We start from the raw sequence: 22,321 nt of genomic DNA, 5'->3' as shown, positions 1-22,321 counted from the left end.
TTAAAATTCAATTACTCCAAAGCAACTCAACTAAGCAAGCTCAGCAAAAAATTTCCCCTAATTTCAACTTGGGCCTTGATGTTTGATTAATTCGCATATTCATTATTCTATTTGTGGGGTGGTGTTAGTTGGCTCCATATCGAGGTTTACTATATCATCAATGCTTTGTGGCACTAGCAACATGGTAGGATTTGATAGGTAGTGATGTTACCTCATGGATGGGCACAACGTAATACCTCTCACTTGAGCTACAAGGCTAGAGTTTTGGCTAAGGAATTGAGCAAGGAGAGGGTTTGGGCTTCAAGATTATGAGCTTTGAAACAAAGCATTAGTTAGAGGGGTTTTAGCTCACTAGCTTTGCACTTTGGCAACATGTATTCCTAGTCTTGACAAAGGTGCCTTAGGGTCATGCCACACATGTCAGAACCAGGCTTTTCCAATGTCTAGTAAGAAAAGTTAGCCCCTTTTATAGTAATTATGAGCTTAAAAAAAGTGCCATGTGCAACTCAATTTACTTGCTACACGACCAGAAAACTAAAAAAACAATCCCCAAGCCCAACTTTTTTGCTACTCATAACTCAGTAGTAGTTGGAGCTTTTGATCAAGCAAAAGAATCAATGGGGGCCAAGAAACACAACAATTCTTGCTTTGGTTTGTTCAACATCATCATTTTTTGCCTTAAATCGTTAAAATTTTGAAATAAGAGCTTCTTACTAAGGTTAATAATTTTAAAAGCATGATCCAAATCATATGCATTAACTTAACAATACTCACTTAAAAACCCGAGAGTTGCTATGATATATTTGGGACCAATTATATTGAAAACAAACAACCAGGAGATTTACATGGAGACTAGAAAGCAATTTATTCGAGGTCTGGAATTGAATTGTTAAGGGGCTAAAAAATTTTGCAAAGCTAAGGGACATTACAATTGAAGGACAGGGACACTACAAATTGAGTGGCAACATTCGAAGGACTCTTCTTGAACATTATGAGATAATGAAGATCCACTTGATTAAGTATTTTGAAAGGGATAAACTTGGTGAGTAAGAATGTGTGGATGTGTGTGTGAAGCTCAAATAAAGATTGAAATTTCAAGCACCAAGGTTCTTATAAAGTAAACAAAGACGAGGTGATAATGCACGAGTGCGCGAGCGCACACACACACACACGCACGCACGCACGCACGCACGCACAAAGAGAGAGAGAGAGAGAGAGAGAGAGAGAGAGAGAGAGAGAGAGAGAGAGAGAGAGAGAGAGAGAGAGAGAGAGAGAGAGAGAGAGAGAGAGCCATGTTATTTAGGAGCAAAGGGTAAATAATTGAGGAAAGATTTGCTCAAAGAAGGATGATAAGAAGAGGTCATATTCAAGGGCAAAAGGTGAAGGCTTGCTTGGAGACTCAAGGGGTTTCCCTTTCACAATAGGAAAATCCATTCCTTTTTGAGTTCATAGGCCAACTCAACCTTTTTCATCTTTAGGTTAGGGCCACCTCTTGGGCTATGTTTGGTTGGAGCTATCCTTGAGTATTTTCTATAGCTATGGTGAGCTCTCTATAGCTAGCTTTGAGTTTCCTCATCTTTTATTCTTGTACTTGGTGGGCTTGTAGATAGTGGTGGATGCTAACCCTATATCGTGGTCATTGCTCAAAGTAGGTAGTCATAGAGACATATGGAAATTATATTGTGGAGCTAGCCCTAGAACTGTTACATTTTCTTGTCTAGTCATTGGAGTGCTATAGAAATAGTTTATCGGCCTTCACTTTCTATACCAAATGCATGTGGCTTTGTTAAATACTAGTGGTTTAGGCTTTCCTTTTCCTCCATGGTTGAGATTAATTTGTCTTCTAACTCTTTCACTTATCCTCCACTAAAGTGGTACATTTCTTTGTGGTTTCTTATAGAAACTCATTTTGATTCTCATATTTGTCAAAATTTCTTTGAGATCGTATATGTGTATCTAATATTTGAAGGGCATGCACACAAAAGGGCCAAAGAAAGTGAGTCTCACCTCATTCATCATGGATGCAATTGTGGGTTGAAAAGAGGAGAGGTGAATATGTTGTGAAGTTGAATATTGTATTCTTATTCAACATCACCAAACACTTGGTCATATAGCATCTAGTTTGTAACTATTTTGTGGGCTCTACCATTTGAACTATAAACATGCCATAAAATTGTTAATGGTTCATGGAAGGATAATGGCCACTTATGTTGAAAAGTAGAGAGAGCCAAAGGATGTGTGCACAAGAGGGAGAGAGAACTAAGTACAAGAAGGAAATCTTGCTTAATCAGTTGCTCACAAGTACAATGGTGCACAAGAGGGAGAGAGAACTAAGTACAAGAAGGAAATCCTGCTTAATGAGTTGCTCACAAGTACAATGGTACACTCTCTACCTTTGAGAGTGACCTCCAAGCTATTTATATAGCCTTGTTGTGGGCTAGGATTAGGGTTTCCCTTGTCCTTCATCATGGAAATGGTTCCCCCCCTCAATGAATTAGTGGGATGCCTTTATAAAATAAGCTACTAGAATGTTTATGGAAAGATGGTACAACGGGGACTAGAAAAGTTGGTCATCAAGTGCTTTGGAGACAATTGGCGTCCAATTCTTTGGGAACTTTAGGAGAGTTGAGACATTTACTAGTGATATGCCCTATTTGTTTACATTTTTTGCACTTCGTCTTGTTGGGGTATTTTTTCCAATAATTCCTTACAATACGTCCCTTTTTATTGCAAAAGGAACATTTAGTAGTCATAGTATGGACTAAGAGTTGGTTTGTCGAGGTAGATGCTGAGTTGGTGTTGCCTTTTGTTTGGTTTCTTTTCTTCTCATCCAAACAAGAGACTGAATGACACCTTTAAGTGTACGATTTGGTACATTATGATTGAGAGGTGGAGCATTAGTGCTACAAGCACTGATTTCATACTATATGTCAGTGAACTTAATAATATCCATCAAGTGTGTTCAACTCTGAGATGAAGCTTCTAGATTTGCAATGAGCTTAGGAGAAGGTTAATCAATCATTAAAATCACTGTTAGAGTTGAAATAATAATTGGGTTTAAGGAAACCCCAAAGCTTGCAATGAAGCTTTCATGATTGCCACGACACATAATTAGGGTTTAGCTTAGTGTGAGAATTTCTAGAAACCCTATGAGGTGGAGATAGCCCACTTGGGGGGTTACAAATGGCCTATGGTGGCTTGGATGATTGTGCCCCCTGCAACTGAGTGAACCTTGCTGATCTTCGCGTTGTAAAACCACGTATGTTTCTATGTTTGCTACAATACCGGCCTTTGTTGTGGACAATGTTAGGCTTTATTGTGCCATGGTGTTGCACCCTGAGCAGGAGAAAAGATCTTCAAAAGAAACCAGATAGAAATATTGTCTCCTTTCCTCTCCCTAGGTCCTCCATTAACTAGTAGTCAAGGCTGGCTATGGTGGAGACGAAAGTAAAATGAGAAGAATGAGATGTTTTTGTGCATTTAGGTCAAGGTGGAGCTAGAAGGAGGATGTTGGATTAGAGATGGCTTTGATACCATGTTGGAAAGTAGAGTGAGAGCCAAAGGATGTGTGCACAAGAGGAAGAGAGCGCTCAAGTACAAGAAGAAAATATTCCTTAATGAGTTGCTCACAAGTAGAAACTCTCTCTACCTTTGAGAGTGACCTCTAGGCTATTTATATAGCCTCATTGTGGACTAGGGTTAGGCCATCCCTTGCCCTTCAGCTCATTCACATCTTACCTTCCCTCATGCACCCTTACTTACTCATGGTTCCTATACTACATTTCTAACTCCTTAACCCTATTGTTATTTGTGATACGTTTTTTGATACCATTTTCCTAGAAATAAAATCAAAGTACATCCCTTGGTACTAATGGAGGTATTACTCCCTACTAATATGGAAAGCACTATCGATTTCACAAGTTTATTGGGAAAATCCATTATATTTGTTGGAAAAAAATGGATTGAGGAACCAACAACAATTCTTGAATCGTTGTGACATGACATACATACCCTTGATTGATACACGTCTAGGAGATGGGTATTGCATTTGCACACCAAACTAGTTTTGATCAAGAACACAAGATGATCTACTTTCTTTGATAATGAGGGGGACACTAGATTTGCATTGAGTTGCAAGATATGGAGGAACCTTAATAGCCTAGGTAAAGGCACTCCTAATGATAATACTTCAAGATTGCCCTTCTCAAGTGGGACAAGAACATCTACAACCTTAGGCGCTCTAGGTGTTTTTAGTTATTGTCTCTATAGAAGAATAAATAAGGACTTCATGAAGCTACCTTAACGAGCAAGGAGCCACTTTCTTGCAACACATGTATGCTAGAGAGGTTCATATAGAGGGTATCCAAGATCTACATATCAACAATGACTTCATTGAAAAGTCCCTAAGGAAGAAGTTCAATGGGCAATGTTAAGGGTTCCAAAAAGCATGAAGAAGGCAAACTCCCAGTGTTGACACTAGATATAAAGTTGGTTCCATTTAGCAAGCAATAGATTATGATTTTGAGTTGTTTCCACATCCATACAATGGATTTGTTTTGAATAACATGAATTGTGATACCTTTTTGAGGAAGTATCCTTGAGCATGTAATCATCAGCATGAAAGCTAGCAAGGGTGTTTGCCAACATGAAAGGCACTAATTTGTGGAGAAGCATACCTTGCTATATTCCCACATATGTGTTTTATTAAAAAGCTAGGAGCTCTTTCTCATAGTAAGCAATCTATATCAAAGGGATCTAGTCCAAAAACCCATTATCACATGAAACTATAGCTCACAAACTTTCAAGGGATTTTGATGCTTCACCAAGAATGAAGTCAATGAAGCATAGTGATCTAGTTAATATCAGGTACAAACAAGATCATCTTCATGGAATGGCCTTTAGTATTAAAGCTTGCAACTCCTTCAAGGCTAGAAAACAAAAATAAGAAACTTTCCATGTTTGGATTGTTTGATATTTAAGTGTTGAAGCACAAAAAGGTTGATAATGACAACATTCATACGTTGAAATATTTTATAGATCATGGACACTATTTTAACTTTGCTATTTATTTAAAAAAAGATTATTTGTAAATACCTTTTGTAAAAAAATCTAGTAAGCATATGCACCTTCTACATTTCTTTTGCATATCCTCAAGAAATGCACATGCTCTTAGAAGAAAAAAAGCCACATGAAAGAGAAGGAAGTTGAGCATTGCATTACATGTAGCATAAGTTGTTCACGTGTGTAGTATATACAAAATCAAAGGTTGAATACACAAGGGGTGCGTAGCTACATTGTATGAATTAGCTAATGTATTAGGGGAGAAAACCAAAGACAAGTTGAATGAAAGTTTTGAGGTAGATGTAGCCTAGATACACCAAGGTTATCTAGATTTTACCAGCTTTATGTCAAGGAAAAAAAGGATATTTGGATCTCTCTTTATTTAGTTTGTAGAAAAAGATTGTATGTAAGAGTAGTACCACACAAGCTCTTACTATACTTTTCTAGAGTCTACCAACAAACATGAGCATTAGAGTTTTCAAAGGACAGGAAAGTAAAAGCCATTAAAGGCTTATTTCACTTGCAAGGCTTCAAAAAGTACAAGAAGTCTCTCATATGGCACTATCCACTATATGGCCTTTCTAAACCTGGATGCTATTAGTGATGCCCGTTTACGATTCGTAACCACATTCACATCTTAAGAGTAGAATTTAGTAACGTCGAGTCATTTAAAATATTGAAAGTATGAACCCATTGGCTTAATAATAGAAATTTCCTCTTCCATTCATCCAATCATATTGTGCAATCAACTTGGATATTCTAATATTTGTGAGAGCTAAAATATTGTTGTGAAAATAAGAATTATACCTAGATAAGCACATCACATCACTTTGGTCATGTGCTAAGGATTTCATATATAGAGCTTTACATATCACATCTCGCGTTCTAAGTCATGGATCTCAAAATAAACCACTTATTTTTCAATCTTAAATTCCTTGCATAACCAATAAATTTGTACAAGTGTCCCAATGAAGATATCTTTCGCAAACACATTTCAAGTCACTCAAGCAACCCATGTACGTAGTAAATGAAACTAAAGATGCAAAATTTATAAGCAAACACACTCTAAATGAGATGTCTTGTGACCACATAAATTCTAATTAATACCTTGAGCATACACTTTGAGGTGGCAAAGGCAAAATGAAGATAAGACCCTAGTGGGTTCCAACATTTCAAAGGATGTGTGTATTCAAATGTTATGACATGCATCGCGAAAATCTTAGTTACACAAAGAACCCGTGTATGTAGAAAATGAAAACAAAGATGCAAACATTTTTACAAGTAAACACACACTGAAGGAGATGTCTTGACCAATTAAATTTCTCATTAATACCTTGAACATGAATTTTGAGGTGGTAAAGAGGCAAAAGAAAGAGAAGAACCTAATTGGTTCCAACATGTAAATAGATTCAACAGATGCGCGTGTTCAAACCTTAAGATGCATCAATGGTACAAACACTAGCATCAAGCAAGGGTAGATAAGAGAATCATGCAATAGCAATTCAAAGTTCATTTTTATTGTAAAAGCCATTGAAAAAATACATAATCAAAAATGTTTCCAACTCAAAATTCATGTAAAGTCTAAACAACGATAGATACATTATCCTTTGCAAAGTGGCATAAAAAAGATTAAATAAAATTTTGAACAAGATAGGTATGTGCTACCAAGAAAGTGGAGGCTAGGGTTCGAACTCACTCAAAGTACTCAACCCATACTCAAATCACTAGGCTATGAGCCCATTCACTAAGCAAGGAAAATTCTCTCTTTTGTTCATTCAATCAACAATTGTGACCATCAAAAGTTGGGTTTTTATATTATATTGTGCAATGTGCCTAGATATTTCAATATTTGTGAGGGCTAAAATATTTTTGCATGAAAAAAAGACTTACACCTAGATAAGCACATTGCACCATTTTGGTCATTTGCTAAGGATTTCATATATAGAGCTTTAGATATCCTCTCCTAAATTCTAATTTGTGGATTTCAAACTGAACCACTTATTTTTCAAGCTTAAACACCTTGCACATATTTCAATAAATTTGTAAAAGTGTCCAAATGAAGACGTATCATGAATATACTTTGAGTTACACAAGCAACCCATGTATGCAGTAAATGAAAACAAATATGCAAAAAAATTTACGAGTGACCAAACTCTAAAGGAGATGTCCTGCCCACCTAAATTCTTATTAGTACCTTGAACATGCATTTTGAGTTGGCAGAGGCAAAAGAAAGATCAGAACCTAATGGGTTCCAGCATGTAAATAGGTTCAAAGGGTGTGTGAGTTCAAACCTTGGGATGCAGCCTGGAAGGCACAATAAAACTAGCATCAAACAAGGATAGATAAGAGAATCATGCAAGAGCAATTTCAAGTTCAATTTGAAGTTCATCTTTATTGTAGAAGGCATAAAAAAATACAATGATATAGAAAATCTCGAAATCCAGCTGCAGCCTGAATGGCACAATCAAACTAGTATCAAACAAGGATAGCTAAGAGAATCAAGCAAGAGCAACTTGGAAGTTCATCTTTATTGTATAAGGCATCGAAAAAATACCATGAGATAGAAAAGCTTTCCAACTCAAAATTCTATGAAGTCCAAACAAAGATAAATACATCATCCTTTGCCAAATGACATACACAATTTGCATTCGAGTCAAATGCAGACCCCCATGGTAAGAAGCCTCTTGTTACTCACAAAGCTTAATAAATGACTGCAAACTCCTGCTTCAGACAGTGGCACATGATCCATCCATCCAATTGTGAAGTGATAGCAGCACTCAAATTTACCCATCACTTCTAAAGGAAGAACTCATCATATTTATTTTTACAGCAGCAGATTTCTATGTACCTTTAGTATGCTACAGGCTAATGTTAACTATTCTACGTATGCCCAGTAACATTTCTAGGCGTAGGGATGGATGAATACCACCACAATACCTAGACTTAAGCTATTGGTGATTTTCCCCTCTGGGTCATTGAGTCTGTTGAAGCCTGTCTGGAATACATCTGTGGGAGTTGTAAAATGAATCTAAATCCATACAGCTCCTTTTGGAGATTGGTGCTTTTGATGCTCTTCGTGCTTTTCCCTACTCCATTGAAATACATAGCTTCATGATAATGTATGCAACCTGTTTTAACCTTGAAACCTAAAGTGATTTTTTAAAACCTTAGGAGTAAAGTTGGTTTCATCGGTTATATAGTTGCCAATACTGACTGTCATTAGCACCCAGGTCTCACCCTGACTATCCCTTTTAACATTGCTTGTGATTGAAAGTAGCAGCTCCAAACAGGAGCACAGTCCTATCACCACATCCTTAATTTTACAGTCCTGTAACTGTTGTAAGAGAAGATGTGAAAATAAAACCATTGCTAGAAGCACGATTTTAAAGAAGAGATAGTATATCACTACAACCATAATTCACTGATCCATTGCTTTAGATTTAAATTCTCCCAAAAGAGGGGAATTTAGTATTTGCAACTGAAAACCTGTGTACATACTGACAAGGGCTTTTTGTAAGAGACATTGAATTAAAAAATGAAAAAGCAGAACTTGACCTATGATCCATTTCTTACAAAAAGATTTTATTTTTGCAAGAGAGATTGAATTAAAACATGACCCATTTACTACAAAAAGATTTTATTTTTGCAAGAGAGATTGAATTAAAACATGACCCGTTTACTACAAAAAGATTTTATTTTTGTAAGAGATTAAAATATGAAAAAGCAGAACTTGACCCCATGACCCGTTTACCACAAAAAGATTTTATTTTTTAAAAATTTTATAGTGCAATGTCCATGTGTTTTTCACCTTGGCTTAGCAGAAAATTGCTCCCAAATTCGAAGTAGCTGGAAGGGAGAAAAGATTTCAATCTATTTCCAGTCCACTAGGCACCCATGCCTGCTGGAAGTTTAATTTGAGGGTCTAAATCACTTGCCTTTCTATATACATTACTAGCCAAAAGATTCACCTGAAAACAACAGCAAAATGCTTCAGTGAATCACTCTAGAAAGTGGAAAGAATGCTATTCATCAATTGCCAAGTGCGAAAATTTGCATTCCTTGTATGTAAAAACGTGAAGAAATTAAAAGCCCCATGGGGGAAAACCACTGTCGTGTACAAAACCTCAACGTAATCTACAAAGTTAATTCATATTAATCAAGCTGGTTTGATTTTATACAATTACAAGGAGATAATAAGAGATTTGTAAGGCACATGGGCAATCTACTATCAGGCTCTTGAGTAGTCTATGGTTTAGAAAGCCAATATATCTGTCGAGGAAAAGAAAAGTGCACAAAATGATCTGCTATTATCACTAATTGACCTCACATAGATGTCAGACTGCACTGGTTAAAAAATGAAACAGGAGATCACTCGCTTAGAATCAGATTCCATTTCATGCAGGCATAAAAGGCAGAATACTATTGCCCTTTCATCTACAAATGCAGAGTACAAGACTGCATGTGCAGTAGCTCAGGGGTCTCTAAAGCCGAGATGTTTGCTGGCAGAGGTTGGTTTTCCAGAAACAGTCAACTGTTTAATGATGTGACAAGCAAAAGTTGCCTAGCCATAGCCAAGAAACTGTGTTTTCAAGAGTGCATAAAGCACATTGTGGTTCAATACCAGAGAGGATCTTGGATTGGGAACTGGAGCTTCTGTATTGTCCTACAAGGGACAATGTGGCCAGACATCTTCACGAAGGCACTTCCATTGCCTTCCCTTTTCATCCTAAGGGTTTAGGAACACCTAGGATCAAAGAGGGGGTGTTAGCAATTGGTCATCACATGCTTGTGAGCCCTGCACCGAATCAGTGAGAGACCTTGATTATTGCATGGCAGATACGGCTATCCCTTACAGCTAGGGTGCAATGGAGACTAGATGATGGCATGTCATGTGAGAGCACACAAATTCTGGATTTGACATCTTCCCAGTGTCTCATTGGAAATAAGGTTTTGATTCATTGATTACAACTTGTGGCCAGCTTTAATAGTCTCAATTTTCATGTAGTGATGCCCTTGGCCAATGGGGTTGCTGGTGAAGAGTAGTTCATGTATTTACAGCATCAGATCCTCTGTCAACGAGTTTCTTATAGAAGCATTTAATATGACATAGCCCCCCTTGCTTGTGGACCTGTACCTTGTGAATAATGTGTGATGGCTGTGCTTGCAGAGGCAACGGGAGTATGACTATCAGCACCTCCTTTGACGATTTTCCCATTACCTCGTGTATTTACAGCATCAGATCCTTGTCCACAAATTTCTTATAGAAGCATTTATTATGACATAGACCCCCCGCTTGTGGACCTGTACCCTTGTGAATAATTTATGATGGCTGTGTTTGCAGAGGCCACAGGAGTATGACTATCAGCACCATCCACCAACACCCCACACCCCTATTCCCCCCCTCTGCAGTTGATTTTCATATGGTGGTGATGCCCTTGGCAATAAGGTTGCTCGTGAAGATTAGCTCAAGTATTTACAGCATCGGATCTTTTGTCAACAAATCTCTTATAGGAGCATTTGCTATGATGTAGACCCCCTGCATGAGGACCTGTACCACTTGTGAATAATTTCTGATGGCAGTGTTTGCAGTGGCAATGGCAATTGGAGTATGACTCTTCCAGCATAAAATGGAGTCTCATCAGCACGTCTGTAGGCTTGCAAATGCAAAATAGCATTTCTCTGTATGGCTGTGAGCTATTACAATTGTAGGGTGACAAGGTGGTTCTTCTTTGAAAAAATACCTCTAATCAACTTAAGTGGCCTACTTTTAATGAAAGAATGTTAGGAAAAAAAGGGCAATGCTCCCATTCACAAGAATGTTAGGAAAAAAAGGGCCATGATCCCATTCATGACCTGTTAGGAAAAAAAGGGCAATGCTCCCATTCACAAGAATGTTAGGAAAAAAAGGGCCATGATCCCATTCATGACCGTGCACCCTTGTTGGGATATTTCAAAAATAGTAGTAAAACAAATAGCAGGATTTATACGACACTGCTGAGGGAAAATACAAACAACTTGGTATGACAAGTTGAGAAATCATAAAAGCAATATACTATGTTCCTCTTGAGAAAAACCCTTACCTTCAAGATCTCTGACTTTGGATGAGGCCGGAAATAAGCTGCAAGTACACTAAAATGGAAATCCTGTACAGTCCAGAAAAGAACAATGTTACTATCAGACTTTTCAACACAGAACCTGGAAAGGTAAACAGCCAAAAAGTTCTCATACCCTGAAAGGATCACCCCGTAATGATTGTACATAAATTGATGTTTCTGAACCTCGGCCCTTGACAAGATTATAAACATGTGTAAGTAGAGGCAGGTAACCTTTTGAAAGCCAAAAACCGAAATTTACTTCATGCCATTTCATAACACAATGACCAAGACACACCAATTCCATGAATCCAAAAACCCAATGTCAAGTGATCCTCTTCAGAGTCTTCTCGCCTATGTTGGACTAAACCCTTCTTTGTTCAAAAGAGGTTAGGGCAATAGCAGCTTCTCTATTCGTGTATAGTAGTATTTTCTGAGATTCTATGCAAGAACAAAAATAAGCCTTTGCATCTTGATAAACCACCATGAAATTCATTTGTAGTTGCTGGGAGTAAGATCAAAGGTAAGACCTTGCTATGACTTGCACTCATGTTTTCACTATGGGTTTAGTCACCCGTGACCCAAAGGGGGATTGTTAGGTCTATTTCTCCTTGTGTGGAGCACATGTGAACCATAGTTATGTGAAATGGAGAAATGAAAAGAGGAATAGAAATGGGAATTGGATCCAATGTGGCAAATACTTGGAATTTCAAAGAGTTTCCAACAATGTGAGGGATGACAGCAGAAAGAAGAATGGTGAAACACTAGAAAAATGGAGTTTGGGTTATGCTCTTTGTGTGATTATGTATCACACTGCTTGAACAAACTTTAGATGTTTTAAGTTGGTGTATCTCTTGGCCTTTAGTTTAGGCTTGGTTGTGTTTCCTATATTTGCTGCTGTTTGCAGGTCTTGTATCAACCAGGTTTTTGGTTTGTTGGCAAAATAAGTTGTGGCTAATCATATTACTAAGAAAAGATTAAAGGCGTACAAGTGCTCAGAAACATAGCTAAAGCTGAAGTCCACATCACAGGCATACAAGGTGGTCTATGGGGAAATGGGGAGAGAAGCCAACGCAGAGGAGTAACACTATCAAGAGTTTCCACCCCATCGAATGAAAAATAGGCTATGGTTAACCCCCAATGTGAAGGAATAGCTTTTGCAAAGCTCCTACCTTGGATAATGGATAAGCAAGGCTCCGTCAAGGTGGCATACAAGAAAGGGCTTTGCTCCCTAATTACCAACTAGCAATGAGCATCCCAAATGTGCCACTCTATGAGGCTCTCAACGAGCTCCCACGCCTCTCATCTCAACATTGAGGAGTCTAGTATTTGACAGCTAGATAAGGCCCCCATTCCTATTACTACACACAAACCATCCTCTATGATGAAGCTTGTGTCCTATATCTCAGCCTCATAAAGCAAATGCTGTTCTTGGCTAATTGCCAGCTAGAAGAAGGAAGGCTCCCTAGAAAATGTGTCTAAGACTAGGCTCTACACAACAAGGAATCTTGCAAGATCCCTTTCCACACCAATTGAGCTACCTCACATGACCACAAATAGAGCATTGGGGCCTCCAAGCAATACCACGAGCAACGCTAACAAACCCCATGTATTGCATATGTGCCAACTAGCTACCCATTGCAAGACCCCCATGGGCCACCAACCACAAGGATGAAACCCTCCATGGATGCTGACTATCCCAAAAGGGCTTCTCAAAAGTACATTTGAAGGGCTTCATGATCACTTGATCTGCTTAATGTTAGCTACAGATGGGGGTCCAATTGATATCGTCCCACATCAGATGTCTAGATGAATCCACACCATGCACCTGAAGAAACTCAAAAGAGACTTTGAAACTAAAGAGGCTGCCATCTCCACTCTTTGGGCCAGCTCATACAAGGCATGTTCCCGTTGAGCTAAAAATGCATTATAAACTGATCAGCTCTTAATTACAGCCCCAAAACTCATATTATCAAACTTTCACAAAAAAAGAAATGTATTCCTAGAGAGTGTCTATGTGCCATAAGCCAAACCCTAATTTGGGCGGACCCATCCATCTATAAATAGACAGGCTGCCCACCACTCAACCCCATCTCTGTTTTGTAGATTCCTCCTATCCATACCCCATTCATGAAGGATATCTCTGTTCGAGCTGATGTGCCAGTTGTCCAGCTTCTTCCTACTGCTGGCAACCATTTCGCCTATTGCCATTGCCTAGACTGCTGCATTTACTGCTATTTTCACTGTTCCAGCCTGCGTTTGGACCTGCCTAGCCTGCCACGTCTGTTTTGCAGATTCCTCCTGCTCAGCCCCATTTCTGTTTTGCAGACTCCTCCTGTCCATACCCCATTCATGAAGGATATCTCACTGCTGGCAACTATTTCAAGCCTTTTGCCATTGCCTAGACTGCTGCATTAACTGCTATTCTCACTGTTCCAGCCTGCCTTTGGACCTGCCCAGCCTGCCACATGGACTGCTGTACCTGCACTTGCTGATTCCAGCTGTTGCCTAGCTTGCCATGTGGACTGCAGCCTGCATTTTGCAGATTTCTACCATCACCAGACTGCCATGTCATCACACAGCTTGCGTTCTACTACGGTCTCCCCTGCCTCGTCGGACCCCACCAGCCTCATACAGCTGTGTTTGCTGCTGCCAGACATCTCCAGAGAATGCATGCTGCAATTCACGATCCGTTAGAGTATGGCACACTCTCTAGCTCTTACCCTCTACCCTGGTCCTAAAGACACAAGAGTTCAAGGGTTAGTATTTCACCTTTGCATAGTGTGTTTGTTGCATTGAGCATTGTATTATATTTAGCATTCATTCCTTATCTTCTTCAGTGTTCATTGTCTCTGAGTTACCCTAACCCTAATTCTATTCTTTATCAGTTTGTGCTTTGTTGTACGATTGTGTTTGTTATTTGTAGACGAGTATTTCTTTACATGGTATCAAGGCTAGGTACTCAAAGGAGAAACCTAGAATTTTGATCAGAGAGCTTGTCATTAGAAACAAGTTCGGGGAGGAAGATGACTTCAAACACTTCCACACCGCTTTAGTCTTCAAACCCTCCATGCAAAGATCCGAGCAAGAGTGGGCCCCATAACTTGCTCCACAAGGATCCAATACAAGTGGAGAGCATAGTTGCACTAGTACCACATACGAAAGGTTTCATACTATACCATACTTTAGGTACCGTACCTTACGTATTAGTGCCATAAGGTGCTAACTTAATGGATACATCTTTCCCATTCGAACTACACTTTGGGACTAGCTATATGCTCCTTATATTAATATGATTCTTCCATGAGATTAGGTTATTTGAGATTCAAACAATTTCTCTCAACCTTCTCTCTCTCAAGCCCACACTTCTCTTATTTGTATGATCATGCATGTATGATGTATCCACTCCTATCTATGTAGTTATAAGTTGTAGGTAGCAGTAGCACATGTTGCCCATGCAACATTAGATTTTGACATGTTACCCTCAAGTAATTATCTTATATACTCTAATAGCATTGCTATTTAGACTAAAAATATCTATTCTATTATCTTTGGTCCAAAATAATCAAGTTATTTTTTTCGTGCTAATATCATACCGTACCTTTAAAATCTTAAGGTACCATTTAGTACCGTATTTTATCGTACCTTTCGTACCTGACAACTATGGTGGAGAGATATTGGATTACATGAGCCAAGTACGATCTTATCCTTATGCATTAGGCTTAACAATTACTGCAAGGCATAGTTGCACTAGTACCATATATGAAAGAGTTCATACTATACCATACTTTAGGTATTGTAACTTACGTATTAGTACCATAAGGTACCAAGTTAATGGATACTTCTTTTCTCGTTGAAACCACACTTTGGGATGAGCTAAAAGCTCCTTATACTAATATGATTCTCCCATGAGATTACGTTATTTGAGATTCAAGCAATTTCTCCATCTTATTTTGTAAAAAAAAACTAGGTTTTAAGTTGTTTTTAGGATAGAGTAACATATTTTTATCATATCGTACCTTAAAAAATCTTAAGGTATCATTTAGTACCGTATTTTATCGTACCGTCCCATACCATACTTTTCGTACATAATAACCATGCTACAAGGCAAAACTAATTTATTCCCTTTAAATTTGGCGCACAAATCTATTGATTTTGCAAGAAGAATGGATACTCCATGTGAAATTGGCCATTCCATTGGAGAAACAAAATGGAGTACAAGCCTCTTTTTTCTACCCCTCCCTTTACTCCAGTGTCAGGTATTTCTATATTTACTTCATCTCTTTTAGTCATCTCACACATTTAGGTCTTTTGCATAGCACATCCTCCCAAGCTTCCTGAGTTTCAATCAATTGAAACTTGGTACCACAATTTTCCCAAATGGCCTTACTTAACAAACCAACTAGCTATGTTCCAATGCCTCAACTGACCATTGGGTAGGACTATAGAGTTCCAATGCCACCTCCATCAACAACTTTTGGATAATCTTAGCCTATTCCTACCTACCCATTTCATTCTCCTTTCTACCCACCTTACCCATCTTATTTGGGTACCTCATAGTTCTTCCTCCTCGTTATTAACAAAGCATGCACTCACCAATAAGACTCATTTCACTGGTTCTAGCTATACTACTTGATCAAATCTGATGAGACATATCTTTGACTTACAAAACTTGTGGGACATTGTGTAGGGGCTAGAAGCTCAACCAAACCCTTGCCTTGTGTCATATGAGATTATCCGTTCTTGGAAGGCCAAAAATACCTCTGCCATTGTTGAGTTGATGAAAGGATTACACCAGAGTTTCATTCACAATTACAGCATTTTGACCTTGCATTGAAGTGGTGAAAACACTTGCCTAATTGCTATACTGATCAAGATAGGACTTGTCATATAAATCTCGACCATGAGCTCCAAGAACTTAAGATCATAGATTAGGATGACATTAAGGTCAAGTTAGCTAAATATTGGCAATTACTCATCACCTTCTACACTACATGAGCTCCTAAGCTCCCTAATGACCAGGTCACATTGTTTCTTAATAAGCTTCCTTTAATTCAGGTTTGAACATTGTGGGCCAACATCCACTACTACCATTAGTGGCACCTTGTACTTCTTTTTTAGACCATAGAAATTGGATAGTGATAAACATGGCAGGCTTTATGCTATTCTCATCCATGTATATCCTCAACTAGTACAAATGCTGTGTCGAAACGTCTCCCTAGGCTGCAACCTGAAAATGAGGTATGAAACAAGCCACATTCGCGAATATAAAGGGCTGGACATCAGGTTCACCTCCCAACCATAGAGCCAAACAAACTCACCATCAAGCTAGCAACACTCCGAATTATGACCACATTTTAAGGATTAGTGTACCATACCATCAATCCACACCATCCCGATGTACAAATGTGTTGATCAATGAGCCAAGAGTCTAAGAGTGGCAATCACATAATGATGTACACAACAAGGCCTTCAGTCCTATAAACAGGACTCAACTGTACTAGCTCCCAAAGCGTCCTTAGTGCATTCACACTAATTCACTTCATAATCACTGTGGCCAATGCTACTAATGCCTATCCAAATATCCAAGGATGTAACACTTTCCCCCCTATGAATGATTACTCTCCTCAACAATATCCTTAGGAACAAAGTGGAAAAAATGAGTCTTTAACAAACATCTAACTCCCTAGTAGCCTCTGCCTTTGCACAATTTTTTCACTTGACAAAATACTCAAGATAAACATTTTGACGGGATTGTTTAGAACCAAATCGAGTTCAAGTGGAATATATAAGGTAGTATCCTCAAGCCCCAAAATTTCCTCAATCGAAACTATCAGTTCACCTTGTCCCAATCATTCTTTCAAACAACTAATGTAAAACATAAGGTAAACTCGAATTTCCAATGGTAAATCTAGCTCATAAGATATGTTACTTATATTCTTGGTAATCTAAAAAAGAGCACAATACCTCGAAGAAAATTTATAGCACAGTATTGTGCTCTTTTTTAGATTACCAAGAATATAAGTAGCATATCTTATAAGCTAGATATCAGAGCAACATGGTGCAAGGCGGCAATCACTGCAATTAGTGTAGTCGTCATTAGTGGGAGCAGATAACAAAGGTAGTCGACAAGTGCAATCTGTCGTCGCAGGCAACCAGACTGTGACAGTCGTCAAGTCCAGGCGACACGCAAGCAAGTAGGGCAGGCGTTAGACGGGGCCAGCGACAAGTTGGCCGGCAGGTTGAAGGGGGGTCAATCGGGACCAGGACCAGGGCGATGGGCACTGTGGGGCTCCAAGTCAGTGTGACAGTCACGACTGACTGCTTGCTCCATGCGACAGGTGTTAACGGGATCTCACATCACGTGGCTATACAAACTGACGTCCATCAGACAAGCAGGTCAATAACCCTATTTTCTTTTAAAAATCAGAAATTTTGGTTTCATTTTATTTTTCCTCTTCCGGTTGTTCAAGCAAGCAAGGATAGAACACAAATCTGCGCAAATCTGCTCCTCAAAATTTGGGCTTTTCCCTAATTTGGTACCGGACACATGTTTCATTGATTCCTGATCCATAAATTGTAGACATTAAGTGCACGAGTCTTGGAAATTTTGGGGATTTTCAGATGTAAGTGACAATTTTGCTTGGTTGAGCCAATTTCTTGGAAATTTGTGCACTCTTGGACCCCGAAATTGGGCTTTTGCAGAATTCGTGAAATTTCTGCAGCATTAGCTCATAGTTGATGCTCGGGAAGATGTATTGATGCAATTGGAGCAAATTCATTGCAAAAATTTTAGGGATTTTCACATTGGTGATGTATTTTTAGTTGATTTGAGACTGGACAGTGAAATTTGCACCAGATTCACCGCTGAGTGGGAGTTTTTTTTTTTAGCTTTGAATGCTTCAAATGTTAAAAAAGGGCAGCTTCTCTTGGTATATGTATTGCTGAATACTCACTATGCAGTGAAACAATGTTAAATACAACATTTGGATATTATGGTGATGTATTATTGAAGTGGGAGATGTCTTTAACGCAAATGTATTAGTTTTGATTGCTGTAATCAATACTTGAGACTGAAATTGCAGCTAAACATTTGCTTCTTGGACACCTTGGAAGTACAAGAGTGTGTACTTGTTGTTACAATTCAACAACCTTGCTATTGGCTGAAAGCATTTAGCCCCTTATTGCAGTTGTGTATTGCTGAAGATGGCTGGCAGTGCATCTACATCTCACACAAAGAATCTCTTTGAGATTCGTAAATTTGATGGCAATGGTTTTGATCTTTGGAAAGATTGTATGTAGGGTATACTCTTTTTAAAGGATTGTGATAATGCTTTAGCAGAACATAAGCCTGTTACTTTGTCAAATGAGGATTGAGCTAAAATGAATAAAAAGGCCATTACTTACATTAAAAGGGCCGTCACAGATGATACCTTGGTTGATATAAAGGAGCTTGATACTGCCTGTGTAGTTTGGGAGAAACTCTAGGCTACTTATGAGAATACAACTCCTGCCAATTAGGTACATCTCATGCGGAAGTTGGTCAACTTGAAGCTTGATGAGTCTAAGCCTGCCTCGGAGCATTTGAATGCTTTCACTAGTATTTTGAGTCAGTTACAGGATGCAAGTTTGCCAACTTTTGATCCCAAATTGAGGGCTATCTTCTTGCTCATGACCTTGCCCGATTCATGGGTGGTATCGATTGTGTCATTGAGCAATAACCTCAACTTGACATTTGATGGTGTATGTGGTTCTATTCTAAATGAAGAGATTAGACGCCAGTGGGAAAAACAGTGGATTAGCCTACAATGTACGAGGAAGAACTGGAAAAAAATCTAATGCTGCAAATAAAAACAAAAATCGCAACAAAAGCAAGGAAAAACAACAAGATGTAACTTGTTATCAATGTGGTCGCAAAGGGCATAAAAAGCCCGATTGCAAGTACTTTAAAAGGAAACAATAACGCAAGAAGCAGGCTAATGCAAAAGGCAAAAAGAATGACAAGGATGGTAGCTCTATCCCTAAAGAGAGAGAAAAAGTAAATGTGGTATCTAGTGTTGTTATTGAGGAAATAGAAGAGGATAAAGATGCTGATTTGCTGGTTGCATTTTCATATCCACTTGCTATGACAGTGAAGGATATGTATATCACTAAAACAAATGTGATAGATGCTTTGTTGTCAGCTCATGATGGTTTTTCACAGTCGTGGATTGTTAATAGCGGTGCTTTATTTCATGTAACTCCATCTTTGGAGCGTTTTTCCATTTATGCAAAAGGTAATCTTGGAAAAGTCTACCTTGGCAACAATCATACATGTGATATTGAAGGAATGAGCACCATACACTTGGCTCTAGAAAATGGTTAGGAATCGATTCTTCATGATGTTAGGTATGTACCTGGCATCAAGAAGAGCTTGCTTTCTGTTGGGCAACTAGACAGCAAAGGTTACTTTACTACTTTTGGTGGTGGAATGTGGAAAATACAGAAAGGGTCTATGCTAGTCACTAGAGGTGGTAAAAAGGGGACTGTATTATCTCTACTATAAGGCACTTCCTGGAAAGTTTGTTGCAGTTGCAGAAGTACAATTACACATGGAGTTATGGCACAAGCGTCTTGGACATATGAGCCAAAAGGGTTTGCAGGCACTTTCTTAACTTGGAAGAGTTTATGTGAAAAACTCAAAGCTTGAATTTTGTGATGATTGTGTTCTTGGTAAACATGTAAAGAGTTCATACTCTCATGGAGCCTCTAAGAAGGCATGTATCTTGGATTTAGTCCATTCTGATGTATGCACCATGCCAATAAAAACTCATAGTGGTTTCTATTATTTTGTGTCTTTAATAGATGACCGTTCTAGAAGGCTATGGGTTTACTTGCTTAAGCAGAAAAATGAAGCATTGGATGCTTTTAAAAGTTTTATACTTTGGTTAGTACTCAAAAGGGCTTAAAATTAAAATGCATAAGAACAAATAATGGGGAAGAGTATGTATCTAAAGAATTTAATAAGTTTTGTGATGTCAATGGGATTAAACGAGACCTTACAGCTCCTTACAATCCATCATCTAATGGTATGGCTGAGTGAATGAATCGCAAGTTATGTGAGAAGATTCGGTGCATGCTGTCCACAACTAATCTCTCGCAATCGTTTTGGGGAAAGGCACTTAAAACCGCGATGCATATTTGCAACTGATCTCCACATTGTGCACTTGAAAGTGGCATCCCTGAAGAGGTTTGATTTGGCAAACCTGCTTCATATGACCACTTAGGGATCTTGGGTTGCGAATGCTATGTACATGTACCTGTTGATAGCAAAACCAAACTTGACATGAAATCTCATAGAGACATATTCATGGGTTATGGCGATGAAGGTGAAATGGGCTGTAGAGTTTGGGTTCCAAGCATGAAAAAAGTGCTACCAGCCAGGATGTGGTATTCAATGAGTCAAAGTTGCTAAAAAATATCACATCTAATAACTCAAACAAAAAGAAAGTTAAATTTTAGGATGATCAGTTACTTGAGCAGCCATCAGCCACTGAAAATTCAGCTCCTTTTGATGCTGATTATGACAATCAATGTATCATTATTGAGCCAAATGAAAATGGGCAACAAGGGGATGCTGAACATCACCTTGAGCACCAAAATCAACATGCTGAAAATGAATTACAGCAATTTGAAATTGTATTACAGCAACCTCAACATGCAGTTCAGCAGCCAAACAATGAGGTCATCAACATTCCCTTGGATGTGGATCCATTACCTGATAACACAGATCATTGGGTACATAGAAACAGGGAACAACCATTCCGGCTTGTAGGAATGGCCTAACGCATTCCAAACCCTCCAAGGAGGTGAAACGGCCAGGGAATGTTCCCTGCCATTCCCAAGGCCGTTCCTTGCCATTCCCCTTGCCGTTCCCTATTTGGAACGGCCGTTCCTGGCCTGTTGACCGAAACTTGACGTTTTTCCCGGTTTTTTCTTTTTGCATGGGTCACACTCCTACCACCACATGTTCACCCATTGCCTAATGTGCACACACTGATCTCTCTCTCTCTCTCTCTCTCTCTCTCTCTCTCTCTCTCTCTCGGGTTGAAGATTCAAAGTGTCAAGACAACCCACATCTCTCTCTCTCTCTCTCTCTCTCTCTCTCTCTCTCTCTCTCTCTCTCGGGTTGAAGATTCAAAGTGTCAAGACAACCCACAAGCTAATTAGAAGTCCATGCAAAGTTTAAATTTGATGCATTATCAACTCTTGCAAATCAATCAAATTTCAGCCTATCCTCAATTCCAAGGTATTCATCCATTTATATTGTCTAATTTCAAGGGAAATTGGGATAATTGGGGCAATTCAAGGCAATTTGGAGCTGTGGGGGTAATCGAGTCCATTTTGGGACATTTGGGTTAATTTCAAGCATTGAGGGGTATTGGGGAAATTAGAGGGACATTCTTTGGGGCAATTTGGGTCATGCAATATATATTTGGGACACTTAAGATATGTGTCGTTCCCCCTATTCTCGTTTCTGTTCCCCAACCTTGGATGTTCCCCCCGTTCCAGGGGGTCCCATTCCCGTTCATGTTCCCCATTCCAGGTAACTATGATTGGGTAAGAAGGTCTACACGTGTCAAACAACCTATACAAAGATTTGATCCTTCCTTGGATTGCATTTTGCTCACAAATGAAGGTGAGCCTCTTACGTATAAAGAGGCCTTATCATGTGAATTGAAGAAAAAGTGGGAGCTAGCTATACTAGAAGAAATGAAGTCATTGTATCAAAATGATACTTGGGATTTGGTTACATTGCCCAAGGATAGGAAAGCCATTCCTAACAAATGGATCTATAAAATCAAATGTATGGATGGCAAACCCAAATACAAAGCCAGACTTGTGCTGAGGGCTATACACAAAAGGAGGGCATTGATTTTCAGGAAGTGTTTTCTCTTGTTGTCAAAATGACCGCTCTTCAAGTGTTATTTGCCATTGTAGCATCTATGGATCTTGAACTTGATCAGATGGATGTTAGAACTGCATTTCTGCATGGTGATCTAGAAGAAGAGTTGTACATGAAACAACCCGAAGGCTTTGTTATACAAGGAAAGGAGCATTTGGTATGTAAGCTTAAGAAAAGCTTGTATGGTTTGAAACAGGCTCCTAGACAATGGTATAAAAAGTTT

The 22,321-nt window shown here is 38.9% G+C and overlaps 1 protein-coding gene across 8 annotated transcripts in view; it reads right to left on the bottom strand.

Moving 5' to 3' along the window:
- Positions 1–7,633: 7,633 nt before the first annotated feature.
- LOC148035892 (transducin family protein / WD-40 repeat family protein) overlaps positions 7,634–22,321 on the bottom strand; it is a 64,355-nt gene continuing 49,667 nt past the window's right edge. For 2 of the 8 annotated variants that reach the window (XM_087677913.1, XM_087677917.1), the window contains 4 exons: positions 11,290–11,346; positions 11,142–11,204; positions 8,870–9,029; positions 7,635–8,558 (listed from right to left, as the gene is read on the bottom strand). In XM_087677913.1, the coding sequence (XP_087534039.1) occupies positions 8,946–9,029; positions 11,142–11,204; positions 11,290–11,346 (204 nt within the window). In that variant the 3' untranslated portion in view covers positions 7,635–8,558; positions 8,870–8,945. The other 6 variants (XM_087677915.1, XM_087677914.1, XM_087677909.1 and 3 more) reach the window with 5 other exon arrangements.

This window comes from Lygodium microphyllum, chromosome 5 (genome assembly GCF_053477565.2).
Source record: "Lygodium microphyllum isolate KBCC chromosome 5, Lygodium_microphyllum_v1.1.10, whole genome shotgun sequence".
Classification (NCBI taxonomy): domain Eukaryota; kingdom Viridiplantae; phylum Streptophyta; class Polypodiopsida; order Schizaeales; family Lygodiaceae; genus Lygodium; species Lygodium microphyllum.
The sequence above is the reverse complement of the archived record's forward strand: the minus strand, read 5'-3'. Positions and strand labels throughout refer to the sequence as shown.